The sequence below is a fragment of the Aulonocara sp. 'chitande type north' Nkhata Bay genome, linkage group LG4, assembly GCF_057382095.1.
Source record: "Aulonocara sp. 'chitande type north' Nkhata Bay isolate Kocher_YH1m ecotype deep benthic linkage group LG4, A_spYH_male_GT1.1, whole genome shotgun sequence".
Classification (NCBI taxonomy): domain Eukaryota; kingdom Metazoa; phylum Chordata; class Actinopteri; order Cichliformes; family Cichlidae; genus Aulonocara; species Aulonocara sp. 'chitande type north' Nkhata Bay.
Genome location: NC_141347.1, coordinates 27,094,458 through 27,118,319, shown reverse-complemented (window position 1 = coordinate 27,118,319; position 23,862 = coordinate 27,094,458). Strand labels below are relative to the sequence as shown.

Here is a 23,862-nt window from a genome sequence, read left to right as displayed (position 1 = left end):
CCAACTCCCACCTCCCAACCCAGCTTTGGTGGTGGAGGGCTTGCAGAGCCTAACAGCTGCTTCTAAATTAGAGAGTAGAAGAGAACACAACAAGACTCTGGAATGTCTGGATTGTCTAGATTGCCTTTCTCCTCCAAAGAGTCCTGGGAAGATGACTAAAAGTTTGTGCCAGGATGCTGGATAATCCAGCACAAGAAAGTTATGCATAATATCTTCTTGACCTCATAGCATGCCTTTAGAAATGCCAGATGGCTTAGAAAAATTGGGGGGCCGCATACCATAAGCAGGCAATGAATACTGGAAGATAACTAAATGGCATGAACAGAGGAATTGAACATGTCCGTTATTTGTGACAGGCTGATGGTGTCTGCCCCAGGCCCAGTAATCAGGTCAGCCTGAGGTGAAACCTCCTCTGTCATGCATTATCACACTGCCTTCATTTGTTGCTGGGGAGACAGTGACCAGGTCATTGGGGTTAGTGTGGCCAGAAGCATAGTTGTAAAATTGCCAGCCTCAGTAATGATGTAGTTGTGAGTTAGGATAAATTTGCTCTACACAGCCTGGTATCCAACTAGTAACACTAGTAAAGAAAAAAAATGTTTTAGAAGATGGCTCCAGACAGCAAAACATTTGTCATGGAATTGATAGAAAGGCCACAAGAGAGGAAATAGAGTTGGCGGAACGAACTTGACTGAGTGGGTGGAGGATGAGTGGGTTAAAACAAAATGAAGGGAGAGAGTGGGTTGATCAGTAGTGTCTGGACAGCTATTTGAAGAACAGTGGATGGAGTTGAAGAAGATGAGTGGGAAGGAAGAAAAGAGGGATCACAGCACTGAGAGCAAAAAGATGAAACATTCATAAAAGCTTACGAGCACAAGCTTCTAGATAGCGAGACGGATGTTTGATCCAGCTGTCATGCTTATTTTCTCCTCCCCCTGCCACAGACTGGCATGCTGTTTTTCTTCAATATGTTTTAATAAAAGTGGAATTACTGCAAGCCCTCTTTCCTCTTTCCTCTGGCCCTACATGTTGTGGTGTGGAATGTCTACTGCCATCACCACTCCTTTCACTGAACCACAACCAAGCTTTTCTGAAATGGCCTACTTGTTCTTTCAAACTTGAAAGCAAAAGAATAAAGGTAACATGATACCAATAACTTGAATTGAAATCCCAATATTATTAAAAAGATAACATGGTTTTAATTCACAGGTATATTTCAGGAGTCTATCTCAATAACCCACACTTAAAGAGGCTGTGACAACAATGGTTTTAACAGATTATTATGATGATTCTATCTCAGCAATTATTTATGGTGTGTTTGAAAGAAACCAGAGAGTACACAACAGTTCTCTGCAAGTTATCTTCCTATAGCGGGATAGCTATCCTTCACCCTCACAGCACTTAAGCTGTATTGACCCCAGACACTTCACTGCCCTGTCTTATTTTTGTACTACCTTTCTTATCATTCAAGTGTGTCCCTAAACCAGACACAGAGTGCGAAAGGAATGTCCATGCACCTTTAAATCCATTTCCAGACTTCATCCCCTATCTTGACTCGATGCTTGCTTTCTACTCCCTATGAATACCCAAGAGCTTAGGCAGCCACTTTTAATAAAGTTCAGCAGCTGTTGCAGCGTGCAAGTGTGAAATCTTTCATTTGGTCTAGTTTTGCTCCCCAGTCAACACAATGTGACAAAGATGAAGATGATGGGAGTTATGATCTCATATGTAATCTCACACCACTTCAGTAGACTTGGACAAAAGGGCCAGGGGCTTCCATCATGGTCTGGCGATCAGAGACTGCTTGGCCAACAAAGCAAATAGCCCTGTTGATATTGGCAGCAAGTCAGTTGCTGGTGCATCAGCATCATGCTGTAGAAGCAACCATGATAAACTAGGTCTCATAAAACTCATAAAACCAAAACTGTAAAGTTCAGTTTCAAGACCTTGGACAACAACATAGGAATGGAAGTAATGCCAGTAGGTTTTCTGATTAAGACTGTTGGATTCTGATTTGGGGGGTTTTAGCAAAAACTACTTGTTTAAGGCTATATTGTGCATTTGTGTCTGCAGCATGTGATAGATGATATATGGGGTTGGGGGGAACAGGGGGCAGGAGGGTAAGAAGCTACAGGCTAATTATCTCATTCTAGTTCTATCTGGTTGTAATTATACGTTAGTGGCAAACTAGAAATGTTACTCACTGGCTGCTGTTTTCATTGCGCACTAGGCAGGTTTAGTGTTTTCTCCCTGTTCTTTTCTTAAGGAAGATCCTGGCTCAGGAAGGCTCTGCTGGAACATGAAAAGGCACAGGTAGGGCTGTGGGTGCAGCCTCTTTCACCTCAGTGTGTAAGTGTGGGAACCACTCGGCTGCCAGTAGTGCATGAGTAACAAGCATCCTGAGGGAGTGTGGCGTAATCTCTTCTAACGCTCTAGTCTCTTCTCTTTCTCTCACTCCTGGAACACACACGTTAATTCAGAAGACTGAGTGCACTCACCCATTTAGCGCAATCAGCACACATTTGCAAACAGCAATCTTCAAATGAAAGCTCTTTCCGAAATCACATATACACAGACATATTTGTAGTATAAACAAAGTCTCAACCTGGTAAATATTACCTTGTAGTGATTCCATTGTTGGAAAAAAGGATTGAGCTTTGATGATGAAGCCTGCATGATGAACTGGCTGGACAAATATGTTTAATAAATTTGGTGCTTGGCTTGGTTTTAGTATCTTCAAAGGAGAAAATTATACCACACAGAATTTAAGTGCATTCTATCAAGAAGCAGTTGATAATACAGCACACGTCAGTAATATCGCTGCCTACTGCCAGCTTGGGCAGGCTCCAGCTCCAAACACCAGTGTCCCATATCCCTGCAAATGACAAAAATGCATCAAAAATGGATGGAATCAAACATATGCATGATAAATGTATAATAAATAGGCAATTGACCACAAAATGTTCTGATATTAACTGTTGCATTCCCCATTCTCTTTAAATTTCCAAAGGGCAGAAATGTTTGCACTACTAATGAATATGTTTCCTTAAACGAATAGAATTAGCAAAATCATGTACCCAGGAAAATTACCAACATTTTGTTTTTTCTTTTTTTTTCTGAAATTGATCAAGTTATATTGATTATGACATATGGCGTCACCATTTTGTGAAAGGATGCAAAGGCATGAATATATATTGGTCTTCTAATACAGATTTTATAGAGCTGTGTTGGTAGGGTGATTGGGGGCAGTGGGCTGGCAGCTGTTGCTGCTGTGCGGGGGCCCTCAGGTCTCGGCCTACTCCTAATGGCCAAACCAGCTGTCGGAGTTCTGTCTGTAGGGGCGCAGGGCTTCAGGAGGCGGGGAGGGCATGAGAACTTCCACCCCCCTGTCCTGGGGGGCGGGTCCCCGCCTTGTCTGCCCTCCTCTGAAAGGAGGTGATTGATGGCGCAGGGTTGACACCATGCTTCCCCAACAATTGACTCAGGAGGGATAGAGGATGAACAGAGACCAGGGGACCCCTCCACGTCTTTCTCTTCTGGTTTTCAGAGGCTAATGTGGGATCAGTTGCAGTTATAATTCAGTCATTTTTCTCAATATGTCTTTTATTTGACATATTTGTCGCAGCATATGCCACACGAAACACTTTTCAAGGCTGTCACCACATCGATTCTGCATAAAAACTCAGGTTATTTTCTGCTTTACTTGTCAGATTACATGGATTTGAACATGGTTTTGTAAAATGGCTGAAATGACCCTCAGCCTTTCGTTAAGATAATCCCACTTGTTGCAGCAGGCCTTCAGTGCCCTCTTCCTTGCACCAGATCAATAAATCCTGACAACAGAGTGAAGATTCATGGTGGACAGTGCTCTGGTCGTGTGTGTCAGGTCATCAGTGGATATCAGCCCAAAGTCTCGGCACCAGGGCTCACTAATACAGACCTGACCTTTTGCACTAAACCCCACGATCATCCCTGGAACCCTTTCAGCAAGTCCCCAACACCTCCGTTCTTCTTTAAGATTTACAGCCTCATGGAGGGAGAAAGGATCTGGAAGAGGGGGTTAAGAGAGGGGGGAAGAAGGAAGGGGAAGGGGGACACTGTCCAGCAGCTGCTCACAGTGGTCTTAAGTAGCTATTTCACACGGAAGCGCAGTCATAGTGCTCCGAATTCCTCCAGCTGGTCAGTCTCCAGCTACGTCTGAAACACATTCCTCCACATCAGTATCTATTGCAGACTGCTGTGTGGATGTAAATGCCTACAGAGACAGGAAAGGGACAAAAACTCTCTTATTATGATTAGTGACAAAGAATCCTGATCTTGGAAGATATTATTCAGACAAATCCTATAAGTTCTCTGTGTTTTGTCCTACTGGAGAACAATTTTACAAAGAAACATGTGTTTCAGAGAACAAAAGACTACCATAAGTAAAAATTCTCCTTCGTTCTTTCTGTCTGTCTGTCCTGTTCTCTGCAGAAACAAAACATGTGTACACATACGGGATTTAATAGCCGTTTAGAGAGCTTGTGTGAAAGTCAAACACTTTTTCCCACAATCCAGTGAAAGATCCATCATTGACGTATGTTTACTTTAGGCAAAAAGCTCCAACCTTTAAGCCACTCTGTGTGCATATGTCAGAGAGTGGGTGGAAGGAATAAGAAGAATAGAATCAGGGTGAAAGAGGACACAGGGAATAACCTCTTTTTTTATGAGTGGTTGTTGGAAAATTATTAAATCGTGGACTAGAGGCGTGTAATGTAAGCAAGCAAGATGTCTTGTATATGGAGAGAGCCAAAAAACAAAACCAAGTGGTTGTAAAAATGTTTGAAATACATTAGATTAAGGGAGGGAGCTAAACATTTTGACATGAGAACACAATGGCAATCAATATAAAAAAGAAGAAAAAATATAAATGACTGTTATTATGTAACTAGATTACAAGTAATATAGAAGTCAGAATAACTCCCGGGATATTAGCACAGAATGGGAGTACTTGGCTGATTTCTTCCTGTGCTAAAAATCTGATACAACAAATTAAAAATGGCAGAGCTATAAAGCAGCGCAGAATCCTGGAAAACTAAAGGAAATCCAGAGTTTTATTACTGTCTTCATAAACACTGCCTGTCTCAAGTGTCTCTTTAATCTTCAGAAGCCAGCTCAAGTTTAAGATGAAGTAACCCTTACAGATAAAGATATCATGCAATTATCAAGCAATAATAAAATCAAGATTCAGATCAAAAGCCTGAATCCTGTACTACAATTGGCCCCGACGTCTGTCTGTAGGGGGTCTCAGCTGCTGATTGGCCGTGACCAGTTTTGTAGAGGGGTTTCTAATCCTCCCCACACTCTTTGTGGGTGCTCTTTGGGCTTTTCCCACATAAATCAGTCTGGTCTGGGTGGTAAAGTCATCACGTCCCCTGTGTCCACACACACTGCCTGTTAGCACTCCTATCACATGGAGTGTGCTTGTCATGAATGGCCACCGAGTATGAAAGGATGATGGTAGCTGACCACGTTAAAAACTGTCGAAAGGCAAAGCAGAAATATAGACAAACATTTGATCATTTAAACCTTCACTGAATACACCCACTGACCAAAAGTGACCCTTGCTTTTGATGACTGATGAAAACTTTTTTGTTTGTTTAGTTGGTGGAGGGGGAAGAGCAAAAGAAGAACTTCATTACCAATTTAATTTAATTTTGTATATATAATGAGTATCTCACATAAAATTCTCCACTTCCTGCCCTCGTGCTTTATCTATCATTACCTGCCCCGCCCCAGTGTGTCACCTATGTCTATTGTAATTGTTTTTATGCCATGTCTCAAATGTTCCTGCATTGCACTTCTTGTGTTACCATCTTCGTGTGTGTGACTTCACCTACCTTTGTCTATCTAATTTTTAGGCTCAATCTTTACTACTGGATTCGATTGCCTAAACTGACTGATCACTCAAATTTGGGGTTGTTTTTTTTTTTGGCTGAAAGTATAGTATGTCTTTTTAACTTTGCTTCTGTGTCATGTATTTTTCATCTTTGAGTCACTTGTCAGCTTTTAGCATGTCTTCCTGTTAGTATGCATTTGTCTTTTAATGCCTTATGTAGTGCTAACTGATCTTTTAAAACTGTTCATCCTAACAATGTTGCGGAAGGTTTTTTGGTCAACGCCAGCACAGGAATATTTTTGTTGTCTGTGCAACCATCCACAGAGATGTTAAAGGAGTGTGGCAAATATGCAAAATCATCTGATCGTATCATTTGTAGCTCAGGTTGCTTTCCAACTTTGTGCAGCGCGGTGGTTCTTGAGCGTAAGTCTTCCAAGACCTCTTTTCTTCACTGACTGCTGTTAACTTCTATTGATGTCATTACTGTAGCTGTCCATAGACATTATGTATCAGCTTACATGTCCAAATTAGTTTCTTACTGGAGAACAAAGAAATACAATGAAAGATACTGTTTTGTGTGTTTGCTTTTTTTAAAAAAAAAAAAATCATTTCAATAAATATTCATTTTGCACGTCAAACTAATAGATAACGTGAGCATATCTTTTTGCTTTTTGCGTACGGGTGGTCTTCACTTAGCTACATTTGGTCAGCTGACACTGCAAACGAACAGTATTATTCATATGTAATTGTGAATAAAGGCTTCTCTGTTGGCAGTGTGTGTCACAATAGTTCCAGGTATCCAAGGTTCTTAAATGCTCAAAGGGAGGAATTACTCAATACTTTGTACAGCTGAGTATACAAAAGCAGAAATATGCCACTAAAGATTGGTTTTAAAATAAATGTGTATATTAATTTCTCCTAATTAAGTGTATTACTGCTGATTCTTCAGATTTAGCTTTATTAACTATAAGCAGTGCTAACACAGTTCAAAGAGAAATCTCGCTCTTTCGCCAACAGAGAACAAAGTTATAAATCTTGACCTGTCACATCTTTGTTTGTGTGATTGGAGATTCCCCCTGAGTCCTGTGCGAGAACTTTGTCACCAGGGTTTCCACTCTCACAATTTCTACCGAATACAAACAAAAACACTGAGTTGTTTGTTCTGTTTATGAGTGCCTTTGTGCATGTGTGTGCTTGAGTAGAGAGGCGGAGTGTGACACCGACACGACAAGAAAAGGGTCTAGGATGAGCTAGAATTCATTAAAATTGTTGTTCAAATAAAAGTTCCATTTTCTCTTTCATCTTTAAAACAATAAAGGGTCGTTCATATTTCCAGAAGGAAGAACTGGGACATCCATTTCTCCATTAATGGGATCAGTGAGAGAGTGTCTTTGTTTTCGGAACTCAAGTGGTGTTTATTGTAATCTTCTCAAACAAACCATTTTAACACAACTCTCCTTCAAAGTTGGCTAAGGCAGGTCTAAACTCCATATCAATTAATTTTCAATGAAAGACGAAATACTTGAAAATCATTAGAATAATAAAAGCAATTGTTGCACATTTTTCTATTAAATTAAGTGTTTGTGTTGTTAAGAGTTATTATAACTAGTTGTGTGTTCTTCAAGGAAACAAAAAAGATTATGATCTTCAACTTAGATCACGTTAAAATATTTAGTAATTATTCATTGTTTTATTTTATTCAAGTATTATTTTGATAGGTAACCAACTCACCACATTATGTTTTGTAGTGAAAGTATTATTAGGTATTAAGAAGCCAACAGCTAATTTCATGGGAAAGAAGTCCCTCAGTTTTTCAGCATAGTGAAGTACATGAGGCATTTGTAGACTCTGAGTTCACAGATAGCAGCAAACTGTAAATACAACTGCCTGACCCTGAGCACAATGAAAAATCTCTCCCTGGGATTTCTTCCAACTGGAAGCCAGTCAAAATACTGTCAACACCTGGCATAGTAAGTTGGGAGTCTGTCTACTACAACTGTAGAGTTGAAAGAAACATTTCACAGCCAGATGAAAACATAAAAACACAGGTTATTACACCCACTTGAAAAATATATGAACTCCGTTACACTTTCCTCTGTTTTTCTATCTAGTTTGCTCTTGTTGCTGGAGGCTCAGCCAGAAATATAAATTACCAGTTGTAATACTGGATAATTGGGGGAGTTTCAAAAGGGGAATTTCAGCCGGTTAAAACAATGTCTATGTGCTAATTAAGAATATAAGACTAAGCCATTGTGTACAAAACGCTGAATCCAGCTATTGAAAACTTTGAACTGCCAAACTTTCATCCCACGGTCGTTGCCTAATGAAGCAGGTGTCTGTGAGGCTTAACAAGGTCTTTTGACTGACCCCCTATAGATTACGTCACACTGCAGCTCACAAATTTCACTCCAAACCACTATGCTACACTCATGGCTCTACCAATTCCTGTAATTTATTCAAGATCAGAAGCAGGAGTAGGGTGATGACGAGGGGGAGATGGTGGTGTAGGGCAGTGTGCTTGAATATTAGTGTGGTACCCTCCCCTGCAGAGAGAAACTGTGTCATAATGCTGGACTGCTTTTATGATTCAAATCAAGGCTATTGTCTCTGCAAGCAACCAGCTCCACTCTGTGCAAAAGAACAACTGAGGTACTATACACTGGCTGCAGAAAATGAGTGCACTGCCATAGACTGAAGAGATGCTGGCTAAATTGAGAGAGCTGCAATGAGAGTGAGAGCTCAGTTCATTACGCTGGCCAAAGGCATAACAGGAATGCCTACTGTCTATCGGTGTGCTACCATGTAAACACTATTCACTGTCTTATCTACAGTTCATCAACTCTAAACACAAAAACAAACAAGTAAGTTTGCACATGATTAGACACATTATGGTCTGCTGCCATATTACAGAGACTCCATCTTAATGCACGTAATGTGGGAGTTTTACATTTTGTTGTTTACGATTTGGATGTGGAACAAATATTTGATTTGGAGTGCATGCATTTATGCATTTATATATAGTACCAGAGCACTATACTTAATCCCAAAGTGCATCAGCCTGTTTTATGGAATACTATCAGGATGCAAAAAAGGAAAAAAAGAAAGAAAAGAAAAAGAAAACATATAGACTGTGTAAAGTCCACCAGCCTCCTTATGTCTGTAAAAATACAGTCCCGTGTTTGTCTAGGACCTTTAGGAGAAACAAAATCATAGATTAACACTTTTCAGAAGATAGTGTTGATTTCAAAATTGAAGGGGTTATTCGCACAGTTGCAGTTGTGTAAGGTCTGTCAGTACAAAATGTCAAACATGCCAGGAAAGTTCTCTACTGTTTATAGTTTTAGTCCAGACCTCATTGAACTGCTGCAAGAAGTCCTGATCATCGTTGTACTGCCTCCAATAGCTTAGTATGTAAAAAAAAAAAAAAAGAAAAAAAAAAGACAATACTACAGTTGGTGTGTGTGTGTGTGTGTGCGCGCGCGCGGGGTGGGGGGGGGCTGGGATCGAAAGATAGACAGAAGGGGAGAGAGAGAGAGAGAGCGAGAGCGAGAGCGGAGAGGCGGAGTAATCCCAAACGCTGGGACAGATCGGGAAGCAAAACTTTTTTCAAAAGTTTTAGGAGGTGAGAGGAGAATCACAGCAGCCGTGGCCGAGCTGCGGAGGATATTACGGGATTAGGATCTAACGCTACGTTTTCCGGCTGACTTTATGAAAAAGAACCCATCGATTTTGGAGCTTTTCATGTGAACTTAACAAAGGATGTATTTCTACTAAAAAAATACTTCAAACGCTGGAAACTTTTCCACCGAAATGGAAGGGAATATTCCATGGATTCTTTTGTCATTTTTATTGTTTATGCATGTCTGTGAAGGTAAGTCATCTTGCACTTTTAATACCTGAGTTCACAGTTTAGATTTATACCCACCGGTAGGCTAGACTGGACTTGTCTGGACAGCCGAGCCACCGTCCAGTTCCAAATAATGAGGTTATCCTTGATTATCTAGGCTACCAGTGAGTACTAATATGTACTAATAAGTTTCTCTTTTTATCCTTTTTGTTCGTCTATTTATTTGGTAGTTATTTAGAATTTTAGTTGTTTTCTCGTCTTTCACAAAAAAATGTCGTTGTTTTTACGTGGTATTTATGTCTATTATCGTTGTTTATAAATAGTTGTACTCACTTTGTGTTCTGCATTATAATCAAACAGAAATACACACTACCTCAAAATGATTCAATATTATTCAGGAAAGACGTGTTTGATAGATTATAGGTCAATAAGTCAAGTCAGCGGTTTAAATACCGACAATCACATTTTGGCACGACAGCGGCAACAGGTCGTTGTAGCAGATTCGGGTTAGCGCATCATGTGTAAAATAGCTGGTGTTCGTGTGATTAAACCACTCATTGCTGTATAGATAAACATAGAAATTCGGAACCTGCAGGAAAGTTAGTTTAACTGTGTGGGAAAGGTCTGATGGCAAGGTGACAAAACCCAGAGTGCGCAGAAGGAATTTAGAATATTTGATTAACTTTTTTTGTATGTGTGGTTTAAACTTTAACTGAATACCAAAACATGTTCTCTCCTAAACAAATAATTTTTTAAGCACAAGCAACTCGGTACTTTAGCATGCATATCCATCAAGGAAACGCAGAAATGTATCTTCTTTTAGTGGAGATGTGCGGGTGTGTCTACAAGATGTAACAAGTGGCAAAGGACTGTTGTCTAGAAATCACTATCAGCGAGTTTTGATTAGTTATGTAAATTAGGTTATGATGATTTGTAGACAACTACTAAAGTTGTTTTTTAACATCTTTCTTTGATTTCCACAGGAATCCGTTGCGTGGATCAACACAGGCCATGTGAAAATGGAGGGACATGCCTAGATTCACCTTCTCGATGCATGTAAGTGCAACATTTTTTTTAAAAAAACCTACCAGCGCAAAGGGCGATAGCTACCATTTGCCAATGCTCGAAACCAACAGTTTTGTGTATAACCTGGCAGATTTCCGGTGTTTTTTCTCTGTCTTAAACAAGGAGCGAGAAATGCCCCTGTTATTACCTATTGTCTAGATAATAACGCCCACATAACAGTGGTGAAAGATGGAACAAATTGATTAGACCTGCACAGATGAGCATCAACAAGTCTGGAAATGCATGGACGACACACTCATCTCTTGCACCTGTTAAGGAGCTCATTCAGTCATAAATCACAACATCTTGCTGCACATTGCCAAAGGAGCGTTTCTTTGTGTGTTTGGCTCAATTTTTTTTATTCAATGTAGCCTCAGCTTTAAAGCAATTTCTATTTATTTAAATTCCTTAAATAGCTTTAGAAAATTTTAAATTGTTTTTTTTTAACTAATTGTCTTAATGTCCTGCCTATTCCTGCAGTTTAGAGGTTTTGCATCTTTTGTCAAAGCTTTTGTTTTTCAAATGAGGAGGCTATTACAATAGTCAAGTTAAATAGTCTACAGTGTCCTGCCCTGGGGTCATTTTAAAGGAAAGAAAAAAACCCTATACTTCAGGAAAAATGCCTGAGGGGGGTCAGATGGAGGAGATACTTTTAAAACGAAACTCCTTGTTTGCCAGCTGTATCCTTCCAAAACAGTAAATTTACTCTTTTATGGGAGATGGTAGCACTTTACCGTACTGCATGGACCTAAGTTAATCCAATACCCTGAATAGACTTGTTCAAGGCAAAAGCACATCCCCACACATGTATATACTGTGTGTATGTTTGTGCATTACGTTGCACTTGTATAAAGTTCCTGTACTCCCAGTAGAAGTAATTACACATTAGTCAATGTGTAACTTAACTGCAAGTGAAACTAGTAACCACTACCCACATTTTTTCAATCATTAACTATAGCCAGGATTGTTTTTATTGGGTAAATGTATAATTTTATTTGGACCGATTTTTTTAAACTTCATTTCACGATCACATAATTTACTTTGAACTACTATGAGTGAAAATCAACACAACACTCCCAGTGTTTGGTCTAAGTGTATTAATCTCCAGATTAAGTGTAATTACATCACAGGGATTGTGTTTGCCTTTTTTGTTCCTCTGATCCTTTGTGTTGTGTATATGAGTGTGTTCATATGTTAGTGATGTGGGAGCGGTGAATGTGTAATTACTAAGTTGGTAGAGTACCAAAAATCATTAAGAATGACAAGGTTGAGATATTTGTTTTTTGTTTTGTTTTTTCCAATGGAAGGGGACATCAAATGTAGAAAAAGGCCCATAATATGGGAGAGCAGTGGAGTGGAGCATGGCCACATGAGAGTGGTCAGACCAGTCCTATGAGTAGTGGAGCCACCCCACCCCTTCCCCTGGGAGCCTACAGAAACAGGAGATTCAAAATAGGAGAAAAGATCCTTTCTTCCACCAGATACCTGGCTGTAACCTGGCACCAGAACTAGAACAGGGTTTAGGAAGGCAGAGAAGAAAGGCCACAGCAATGTGAGGCCAGTGTAGAATGGAAAGAAACAAAATGCAGAGGCAGATATGTGCTTTGGCATTTGAAAGGAATTTAGAAAAACAGCAGAAAGCACTTTCATAGAAAGCAAAGCTGTTCCATAGAACAGGACACATCACTTCATGTAGAGAAGTTCACTTGCCCTTCCTTGTTGTCCAGCTACTGTGCTATTTGTTGTTCTTACAGGAAAACAGATTCTCAAGTGACTCTATTACAGTGTCTGTGACAGTTGCCATTGTTACTGTTCCAGACACTGTTCCAAAACCAATGTATCCTCTGTCTTGTTTTTCACAGCATAACTTCAAAGTGCATGAAATCTTGTTTGTTTCTTTATATGTCTCTGATTATAGTGGTTTCCTTCTCAGGTAACCAACTTTGTAATGCCAGTTTTAATTGTTTCTGTCACTCAGTAAAAATCAGTCACTGTTATTAGTTTTAATAGGTTGATTGTCTGTGTGGAGCTCGAGATCTTGGCACCGACTGCCATTTTCCATTATTTCTAACTATTTGATATAATACAGTAAAATTTAATGTTATTAAAAGTTATATTTAAAAGCATATCTACAAATGGTTTAGTACAAATTTTTGGAAGGCTTTTCTCTTTGATACACAATAAATATTCTTCACAATCTTACAATGCCACAGAGTTTTGAACTTGACAATGAAGAGTTCATAGTGTCACTGAAAGTGTAATTTCTAGGTGAGCAGTCAGGAAGTGTAGTTGAACAGCCTTTGGCCCCTCAGCTCCACCCTGCTTGAAGAGTGCTACAGCAGTATGGACAGAGGAAAGATAATTAGGCAGATTGAGGGGGTGTCATTCAGAGGAGATCCAGCTGGGGGAATTGGACTGGGGGTAGGGAATGGGTTGAGAGAAGCTGGCTAGGAGGGAGTGAGGGTGTGGGCGGGGGGTCTGCATATAGGACAGCTGGTGGATGTTGTGATGGTAATCCAGTGAAGTCAGATCTTGACAAAGGGAAAGCATAGGGCCAGGTGCTGCCATTGAGCAGTCAGTCGCCCCCATACTGTGAGAGACAAGCTTGTGGAGGAATGAATCCGGTAGCCCACAGTCCCTCTAGCACATGTTGCCTCTCTCACAGTAACACAGTAACAGCAACTGTGTCTGCTCTTTCTCTCACTGCATGCTGTCCTAGCTCTAGCTACTCATCCTCTGTCTATCAGGGCAGAGGCAGATCACAGATTACAACCAGCTCTTTCCCCTCTGATCTGCCAAGCTGAATGAAAATAAATATGGAAGTTCTCTGCTATCTGAGACCCGTGTTATAAATGGATTGCCCTTGGCTTCAGTAGCAGAGTTATCATATAAATTGGGAGTGTTTTGTTATGACCCTGTAGCAACTCCCAGACTCTTAAAGCATGATAAAGAGGGCACCTTTGACTTGCCCTCTTTGTCATGTCAAGATACTGTGGAGTTTGTCTGCCTACATTGTTTCACTTTTGGCAAAATAGAAGGCAAAAATAAGGAAGTTTTTGATTTTCTCTGGATGGGTTAAACATACATAGTACATACAAGCAGATAAGAAATACACTTTCAAAGGAACCCAATTCAATAATAAGTGGTTGCATTCTCTCATGCCAAAGCACATATTAAGTGACAGACCATAGCAAAGAAACAGATTATATTATTGTCTTAGTACACGGCACCTTGGGGCTAGTGTTTTCTTTGGTATCTTTATAGTGGATTAGAAAGGAATGCTTAGCAAGATTCCTCCTCTCCCCCTGGTGCTTTCAGGTTATTGTCTCTACCCCCCATCCATTCATCCTTCTACCCCCTTTCGGAATGCCTTAAACAGTACTGTCTGAGACTGTGCAGAGAGTATTCCAGCAGTCTCATTGAAGAATTCATAGTGATTTGGCTGATTATTAAATTCTTATGGTGCCATTTTGAAGGCAAATACTGTCTTAACTCTCATGCTGTCATGCCAGGCAGATGGAGCCATTGTCTTGCCATTTTACAGACGAATTGAAAGCACAGAAAAGTATAATGACTCAAGAGGATAGTGTTCATATCTATGAGGATATGAGTGCTATCTGACAAAGAGGTTACACCATTAGGGGGAACATATTGGTTTGCTGTCCCTTCTCTTCTGTGGTTCATGACTGGAGACTGGGAGCTGTGGTTCCCAGGCTCCCTCAAAGGAAGTGGTGCCTTCTGACCTCCCAGCTACACACATCCTGTCTTATCAGAGAAGCTTAAGCAGCTTGATTACTTCATAATTCTCCATTTTCTGATCTTTTTCTTTATTGTGTTTAATTCCACCACTTCTCATTACTTGGATACATTGCGCTACATTGCCTTATACTTTGCAACCTGGAACTTTTATCTGAGAATGTGGAAATTAAATTCATATGCACTTTCTTATGCATTGCATATAAGTAATATTTATGTCGGTTTTACCCCTGAAACAACCTGTTGGAATTTGCAAATTATTCTCTTTGATGTCTATGTATGTCTGAACTGCAAGCTTATTTAAGGATAAGCCTGGATGTGAAGTTTCATTGCCTGGTTGTTTGCTCTTATCCAGGAGACAATGACTTCTGAAGAGACACTCAGGCAGGTCTGATTAGAATAACTTAGGTTTGCCAGTGAAAAATTCCCCAGTGTCTCCCTCCCTGTCAGCAGAGGAAGGGATGGGTCCATCATTAAAGGATTCAGGAAAAGGCATTCACTTTTCCACTAAGCATAATTTCCACAAACACTTTGCTTCCAGCAAGGCAGCATTTTACTAAGCCATAACCTTTTCTTAATTAAAAATACTGAGGTGTTGTGGGCTTAAACACTTTGCCACTTCATAAGAGCACTTGATTGCTGCATTTTTGCCATGTGTTGGTTTTATTGAATATTTTATTACTCTACACTTCTTTAACATCTTTAGTGCTTTTTGGGGCAACATAAAAATTTTCCTTGTAAGAACTTTTGACAGTTCCTCACATCAATAAGCACGCGAGAGGTTGTGCTGACCTCAGTCAATCCATGTGATATTTTGTGTGAACAATTTTAAGTGATGCTGGCGTAGTTCTATTTAATCCAAAATTAAAACAAAACACTGGATAAGTCATTGTAGTTTATCTTTGACTTTAACATTGGGATGGGGCCCTTTCAATTTCAAAGTTTTCCAAAAAATCTGGTTCAGTTTAGGTGGTTGGGTGGGGTTTTGTGGTGGAGTTCAATAGAGAATGCTTTGAAAGACCTCAACCCTAGGATTCATGCATTGTGGTTTTGGGCAAATGCATTGCTATTTGAAAAATGTGAGGGTGTATTCTTTCAGACTGACACTAGAAGCTGTTTCGATAGTGTGTGAGGTAGCAAGAATTGTGCGTGAGATCTCCCCCCCACACACACACACACACACACTTTTTTGGAAAGTGTATTAGTGAGCACTTAGCAACAGGACCTATTTATTCTCTCAGTACAGTGGATATGTGCTTTCCTCGCTGCCAAGGAAATGTCTGGTATTTCCTTGGAATTCTGGATTTATATTAATATTATTATAATACACGATAGCCTCTCACTGATAAAGTATGAACTGTGATAGGACTATCAGAGTTAAGAAGGATTCACTTAGTCCTCCCAGCTTTTTAGTTAGATTAATTAACACTTTTCCTCGAGTAAGTTAAATGTCTTTCTAGTCACATGTTTAATATGCATGTTTGGGGGGGGGGGGGGGGGGGGGGGCTGTGGAAAGCTTCTAGACTGTTCAATGCTTTCATTGTGTCTCTAGGAACAATTGTTGAAACAAACCTTGGCCTTTAGACTGTGAAACAGTCATCCTTTTGGACATGATTGTACTTAATTATGAGTCTGAATTGGTTTAGCACAGCGCTCAGAGCTACCTGCATATGTAGGAGGATCAGTCTTCTGAAGTGCCCCAACTGTCCTTATGAAACCCTGTCTCCCATCACCCCCCTTTTTTCCCACTCTAGCTCTGTCTCACTATGGGTTACTGTTGCCAGGCTACAGCCCAGGCCTGAAAGACTAGCTGTTTGGGTCACTGCCCCCCACTCCCTCCTACCCCTACCATCTTCCCCCACCCCCCAACACTTTCATTCAAAGAAGTTCTGACTACTTTAGCTCTTTTATTTGGACCACAAAACATTCCCCAACCCCCAATCTGGCTCTCTGCTGAAAAGGAGAGCCAAGCTGGAGAGAGCAGAGCAGAGGAGGTTGCTGGAAGGAGGGGGTGTGGAGATGGGCTCCTGTTGGCAGTGTGGTGTCAGTGTGGACTCTTCATAAAAGAGAAGAGCTGGTCCTGCTTGCTTGTGGAAAGAGGGGGAAGGGTATGAGGTAGTTGTATTAGGAAATGTTTTAAGACTTTTCCAATAGATTCATTATATGATGTCATACCAACTTCAAGCGTTAAAAAACGTAAGACTAGCTTTTTTCAGGCAACAGAGAATTTGAAAAGTTGTCCCAAGTCAAAACATGATAGTTCAGTTGTTTCTCTTCCTTTCCATTTGTCTTAGAAAATGCCCCCTAAGATAAGAAGAATCCTTTATAGTTGTTGTTTTGTGGAGCATGACTGTGTGTACGAACCGTGTCAGAGATTACAGCCTCTTTGTTCACAGGTGAGCCGCCCTTTGACCTCTGGCTGAGTTGCCGCTATTGTGTAGAAGAGGATGAGCTCAGGTTACCCTGCTTCAGTGACCCAGAAACCAGGAAAACTGGCATTGTGTTACACAAGTAACAAGTGACAGAACTTACATAAATCCGATGGTTTTAGTCTTGATATCACGTTACTTGATACAGAACAACTCTGCAATCAAAGCACACTGACTGAATCCCATTTTGTTTTTGGATGTTTAATAATCATTTGTATTTGAAGCTCTCAATTAAACCTTTGACAAGGTTGCTATTTCTCTTTTCCTTCTTATATAATTTCCTCAGTGGATCTTCTCTTTTATGCATTCATGATACAACCGCTCCTCAGAGCCTGAGGCTGTTTGTAAGTTGTTTTTTCTTTGTGTTTGGGTGTGTAGTGATTGTTGCATGTGTTTGCTTTGTTGCAGTGGTGCCTCCACATAACAGTGTTTGTTAGGCAGAACTGTTAATGCATGTATTTGTTAAGGTTGAGCATACCTTCTGAGATATTTAAAATGCCTTGTGTTTGTGACTGTGTGTGTGATGGTTACAAAGTTTTTCCCATGGGCAAAGAAGCTCAATGGTTTTGGCTTAAAGTCTGGCACCGGAGCTAAATGCTAGACAACTAGAGGTACTCTGACAGATGTGGACAGATGCATGGTGTCAGTACTGCAGCTGGCAAAAACCTTCATATGTGCTGACAAGGAGAGATTACTCATTCTGCCCGTCTCTCTGTTGCACCCAGAGACCTCTTCCTCATCTGCTGTACGCTCTTCCTCCAAGGTCAGATGTTGACACTCACTAAGTATGACTCAGGGGCCCATTGCACAACAGCAAACTGCACCTGCCTTTCACATCCGCCACAATTAAAGTTGGGCTCACGCAAAGGCACAGATCCTGCCCTTCTGTTCCCATGGGCAGTGAAATCCATAAGGTTATAAAGAGCCTGATAAGCAGACTTTTCACAGTGGTATGAAGTGTGAACCAGGACAAAAGTTGCATGTCTCTCACAGTCTCTACGCTGATAGCATTCTGATTTGTGTGTTATGGGAGTAGCATGTTGGCAAGGAGTCAGGTCTAGACAAAAGAATGTGTGTTTTGGCTGCTTACTTCATTGCACATTTGAAAGGGAGGACAAATAATTTATCAGGCGTTATTACTATCGTCACTTTTATAAGCCCACCCACAGATACACTTGTATACCTGTATGTTAATAGATGAAAACACATTAATTCCAAATAAATATTTTAATCTGTATATCAACATACACTTGGGGACACATTACTTCCTGGAGTGAGTTGTTGATTTCTTTCCACATAGAGTCATGATGGTCTTTGGAGAACAACGCCTGCTAAGTTTCTAGCTTTTTGGTTTTCATCAGCAGTCAAATATGGCTCCAGAAGAATTTGACTGTCAGTCTGCGTTGTATCTTTCAGCTCTTAAAGCAATTTTGTTCATCAGTCCTTTCAAAGACCGCTTTGTTCCACATTTGTGTTTCATTTTTAGTGACACCCTAGATTCCAGACATAGTTAATTTGCCTCTAAATAAACCCAGCCAAGCCATGACAAATAGCCATGGGAACCATGGTTGGGGGGTAGGGGTGATTGGTTGGGTGTCAAGCTTGCTTGTTCATCTGTGAGGTTACTATGGCAACAAGAATAGTGCATTACGAGTGAGTACTGTGTTTTCAGAGCAAAGGACCAGGGATTACAGGAAATATGACATGACATTCTTGATGGACCAGACTACTCTTGTTTCCTTTTGATCTCCCTCTCTACCAATTGCACCTTCAAAAGACAGTCTCTCCTGTGGAGCATCCCCTCCTCACACTCTGTAGCCTGAGTGACATTATCATCACAATCAAACAGGGAACCCTCTAACATCTGACCTCTCAGCCTCATGAGAGGAGGAGGGGTTTAGGAGAAGGAAAAGTAGCTGTAGTAAATGCGCAAAATCTGTCTCTCAACATAGGCATTCAAATGGCTTCAGTTTAACTTTCCAATGAAGTCTCATGTTCTGTTGGAAGATGTCAGTTCCCTATATTCTCTTTCTAACAATTAAATTCAACATAGCACCAAACTATCACTTTAAAAATATATTTTTACACTCTTGTGTGCTTTCATGCATAGTTCACAATTTAAATTGCTTTTGAAAGCTGGAGAAAAAAAAATTAAACAAAACCGAGAAACCTTAAGTTTTCTATTGTTCCACCAATCTAGACCAGCCAGAAACAAAGCATCCTTTTTCATAGAAAATCAAGATCTGGATCGGTTTCCCTGCCGCCTAATTTAAAGCAGCCTCAGCCTCCTAGCCAGGAGTGAGAGCATTTTATGCTTTTTTGTCTTTTTTCTTAGAGTGGGACTGCACATACAAAAGTAAGAATGAAAAAATGCATTATCCTGTAAGTGAGAACAGATGAAAACCCATTTTTGATCCTGCCCAGGGTTTCTCTCCATTGAAAGAGATGACAGTGCCCAAGGGTGGGCCAGAACCCAGCTGTCACCTCACAGCCATAAGCATCAGCCTCTTTGAAGAGGGTTCCTGTCCTCAGTCAAGGGCTTCACTGTGGGTGTAGTGTTACCAGCACTCCAAACCTTGCCTGAACTCCCATAGGAGCTTCATAGAGAGCAACTGGAAACCCTGTTTTTATATTTATCTCAGCTTCTTTGTACTGCATGTTTGGGTCAAGCTCAAACAATGTCTACACAGCTTGAATAGAGACAAGGCAATTATAGGTCACCCCTCAGACTCCAGTCTTCAGGGTAGTTGCAGAATGAAAAGTAATGGAACCCAAAAAATAAATGAATGTTTTGAATAAACTGATATCACCACATGTTTTAGAATACAGCCATCAAGAGGACAGTTAGTTGTATAATTTAAACACCACAGCTGTTTCTCCTATCCTGTTAAAGAGCACTGTGTGCAACCCTTGTTTTTCCTCATGTTAGTATTTGTTGGCAATTGTTAAATTTCCAAACTGTTTCTGGGTGTGTTCTTTTTCATATATGGGAACAGAAATAAGAACTGGGGTGTGGAAAAACTGGAGAATGTTAGCTGACACTGAGAAAATTAGGTTTTCCAACTGAAAATAGTAGTGTGCGACTATTAAAGTCAATAACACACATGGCCTAACTCTGTCTTTTCATTGTATTTCTTTTCTTTTTTGTGGCTCTACTAATATGTGTGCTATATATTATGAGAAAAAATATCCTAAAACAATCCTTATATGTGTGTTTTTAGATGTCGTCCCGGATTCATTGGTCCTCTCTGTCAACACCTGGATCCATGTCTTCGATCACAATGTCAGAATGGAGCAGCATGCAAGAGCGAGGTGCTCAATGGTGTCACACAGTACACTTGTGTGTGCCAGAGAGGGTTCAGAGGTATGTCTAAAAGAATGCATATGTACTGGAAACGTCAGATCTTATCAAGTAAATTCAAAGTATCAAATTGATTTCTGTTCACTATTTGATTCCCAGGCCAAGACTGCTCCCTCATTGATGCTTGTGCGACAAGTCCCTGTGCCAACGGAGCCCGATGTGTCAATTGGAATAACCATTATAACTGTTCCTGTCCGCCTGGCTTCCAAGGAAAGAACTGCCGCAATGACATTGACGAGTGCCGCAAGCCTGGTGTTTGCCTCAATGGTGGAACCTGCATAAACATCCATGGGTCCTTCCGCTGTCAGTGCCAGCCAGGCTACAGCGGGCGCACATGTGAGGTGTCCACCTTGCCCTGTGCACCATCTCAGTGCCTTAATGGGGGCACATGTCGACAGACCAGCGATCATTCCTATGAGTGTGCTTGCCTACCAGGTACAATTTCTCTTTAGCAGAGCAGTAGAACACACACAAACACACGGTCGCTCCACTGCTACGGGCATCAGATTTTCCCAGCCTGATGACGTAGCTGTTAATGCTGCTGCTGGTGTTTTATATCCTCTGTCTTATGTCAGCTTCCTGTCTGCTCTTAATAGCTTCTAAGGGTGGATGGATTGGTGGGAGAGTTGGAGGCAGGCGGCCTGCAACCTTCTCTGCTCTTGTCACAACAGAAGGAATTTATTTTATGGGGCTTCTGGTTTCCCACTGGGAGCTGACAGGAAATGTCTTTTGCCAGAGAGGAAGTCATTGAAACTGTGAGAGATTATAAAACAAGCAAACACAGAGGGGGGTGTTGACCTCTGAAGCAGGCAAGAGTCAGTGCTGTTGCTGACATTATGTGGGAACATGTAAACAATTAAACACCCATTGAACCCTTTTACTGTTCATCTTGCTTCTCACCTTGGGTTGTTATACAAAACATGATTTAAGATTATGAGCAGAAATGTTAGTGTCTGCAAAATGGATGTGTTTGCCACTGTATCTGCGTGCTATAAGGCTTTTGTCTTTAAATTTGTCTCAGGTTTTGAAGGACACAACTGTGAGAACAATGTGGATGACTGCCCAGGTCACAAGTGCATGAATGGAGGAATATGTGTAGATGGAGTTAATACATACAACTGCCAGTGTCCACCAGAATGGACAGGTATAGCTCTTCAAATTAACTTTAAATACAGGTATACATGTCATGTACATAGAAAATATGTTCAAACCCATATTTCACCTACCCACTAGGACAATACTGCGCTGAGGATGTAAATGAGTGTCAAATGCAACCCAATGCATGCCATAATGGGGGTACTTGCTTCAACACCATTGGTGGCCATACTTGTGTCTGCGTCAATGGCTGGACTGGAGATGACTGCAGTGAGAACATTGATGACTGTGCAATAGCTGTTTGCTTCAATGGCGCCACCTGTCATGACCGTGTAGCATCCTTTTTCTGCGAGTGCCCAGTTGGAAAGACAGGTAAGTGGGCTTTTCTATCTGCCTATTTGGCCCTTTTAATCCTGTATGATAAATTGTTGATATATGTGTTTTATCCACAGGTTTGCTATGCCACCTTGATGATGCATGTGTAAGCAACCCTTGCAATGAGGGAGCAGTGTGTGACACCAACCCTCTTAATGGCCGTGCCATTTGTACCTGTCCTGCTGGCTTTGTAGGGGGTGCCTGCAACCAGGACATGGATGAATGCTCAATTGGCAAGTCTGCTTTTTTTTGGCTTGTTTTTTTTCTTGCCAAATCCAGGTCCTGTTGTTATATGCTGTGTATGCTGTGTTGTTGTATCTATTTTTCTTCTGAATGTGTTCCATATTCTAATCCTTTGCCTTCTACCAACAGGTGCAAACCCATGTGAGCATTTTGGAAAATGTGTGAACACAGAGGGGTCTTTCCAGTGTCAATGTGGCCGGGGATATGCCGGCCCACGTTGTGAGATTGACATCAATGAATGCTTGTCCATGCCCTGCCAGAATGATGCCACTTGTCTTGACCGGATTGGAGAGTTCACCTGCATCTGCATGCCAGGTACAAAGACATTTTGTATGGCCACTCCATTATGATAAAGAGAAAAATCACTTCTTTTTTTATTTTTAATAAACTAACTATGCTTACATAAATTATTGTTGCAATTTTACATCCTGCACTCAGGTTTTAGGTGAGCTTAATTTTTTTTTAAATATACTTTAAAAACAGCTTTTTAAAACTCAAACTCTGGCACAACACAGATTTATCATCCAAGAGAATCACTTTTGACCAAAAGATACTTTTGAAAACTTGTACTTCGAAAGAAACACAATATATAATGCCACCATACTGCCAGTGTAGAAGGTTATGTAATGTATTTCCCTAAGCACTGGCTATATGGAGGCACCTCTCCATCCTCAGTGCACTGTACCACCAGATGGAGTATTGGTTTGGACTGAGTGATAGTTTTGACACTCTGGGACAAAAAACACAGTGAAACTCTCATGCACAGTTCTACATGCATGCTGGGGTTTTGGGAGCTATACAAATTAGAGCCGGGAGTTGGGTCTATAGGACTGGATGTGAGAGAGGGCGAGCAGTTAGGGGGAGGAGTGTGCTGTGAATACTAATGAGTGGTAGAGTGGTGGGAATGGAGTGGAACAATAGGGCCCCTCTGTGCTCCACTTTGCACCCCTCATATACACAGAGAGGGAAAGAGGCTCTTTCCCAGAGCCTGTCCCCCTCCCCCCTCCAGAGACAGGGCCTTCCTCCTCACCCTCCTCATCATCAGTCAGCCTGGCAAAGCTCATGTGGTGCTACTGATTATTTCTGATTCCACGCTAGCCTCACCACAGGAGCAAGACTCTGACTCACATTCTGTTTCACCTCAATGAAGGACCTAAAGTAAAAAGCATAACATGCATCTGCTGAATGGGACACTGAGCCAAGGAGGAGCAAAGCTCTATGGACAGTAGTGCGTGGCGATTTCAGTTCAGTGGAATTGGATGCCGTGGTTTAGCAAAAGCAAGTGTAAAACGATCACAAGTAAAAAAGTTCCTACACAATACACAGAATTATGTACACACCATGTTGGCTTGAACTGACCCGTACTCCAAAGTGAGAAACAGGTTTAAAAGCAATAAAAAAGTTCTAAAAAGAAGAACACTTCTGTCTTCCAGGCTACGTGGGCACATACTGCGAGACTGATGTGGATGACTGCGAGAGTAACCCATGCGTGAATGATGGGATATGTCGGGATATGGTCAATGGTTTCACGTGCACATGCCAGCCAGGTAAAATTGTTTTGAATTGCTTTTTTTCAGACACAATGGCAACTAACAAACTGGAGGACAGATTTGAAAATATTAAATACCTTTAACAAGTAATAATCTTTTACCATGTGATTAATTTTTTTGACCTATTATCATATGCAAAAACAACTCAAGTAGTTAAGCCAAAAAGCATTTGGATACTAAAAAATTAAAAGTCTGATTGCAAACTATTGTATTTTGGGTCAAAGTCCTATGAATTACACCACTGACTCATTTCCAGCTTTCTA

The 23,862-nt window shown here is 40.8% G+C and overlaps 1 protein-coding gene across 1 annotated transcript in view; it reads left to right on the top strand.

Annotated features, from left to right (window-relative positions):
• Positions 1-9,438: 9,438 nt before the first annotated feature.
• The window catches only part of notch3 (notch receptor 3), a 27,584-nt gene continuing 13,160 nt past the window's right edge, over positions 9,439-23,862 (top strand). Inside the window, exons 1-9 of the mRNA XM_086289542.1 lie at positions 9,439-9,749; positions 10,709-10,781; positions 20,197-20,339; positions 20,436-20,771; positions 21,358-21,480; positions 21,570-21,803; positions 21,884-22,039; positions 22,179-22,364; positions 23,483-23,596. Coding sequence (XP_086145668.1) covers positions 9,689-9,749; positions 10,709-10,781; positions 20,197-20,339; positions 20,436-20,771; positions 21,358-21,480; positions 21,570-21,803; positions 21,884-22,039; positions 22,179-22,364; positions 23,483-23,596 — 1,426 coding nt within the window. The 5' untranslated portion in view covers positions 9,439-9,688. The remainder of the gene's footprint in view (positions 9,750-10,708; positions 10,782-20,196; positions 20,340-20,435; positions 20,772-21,357; positions 21,481-21,569; positions 21,804-21,883; positions 22,040-22,178; positions 22,365-23,482; positions 23,597-23,862) is intronic.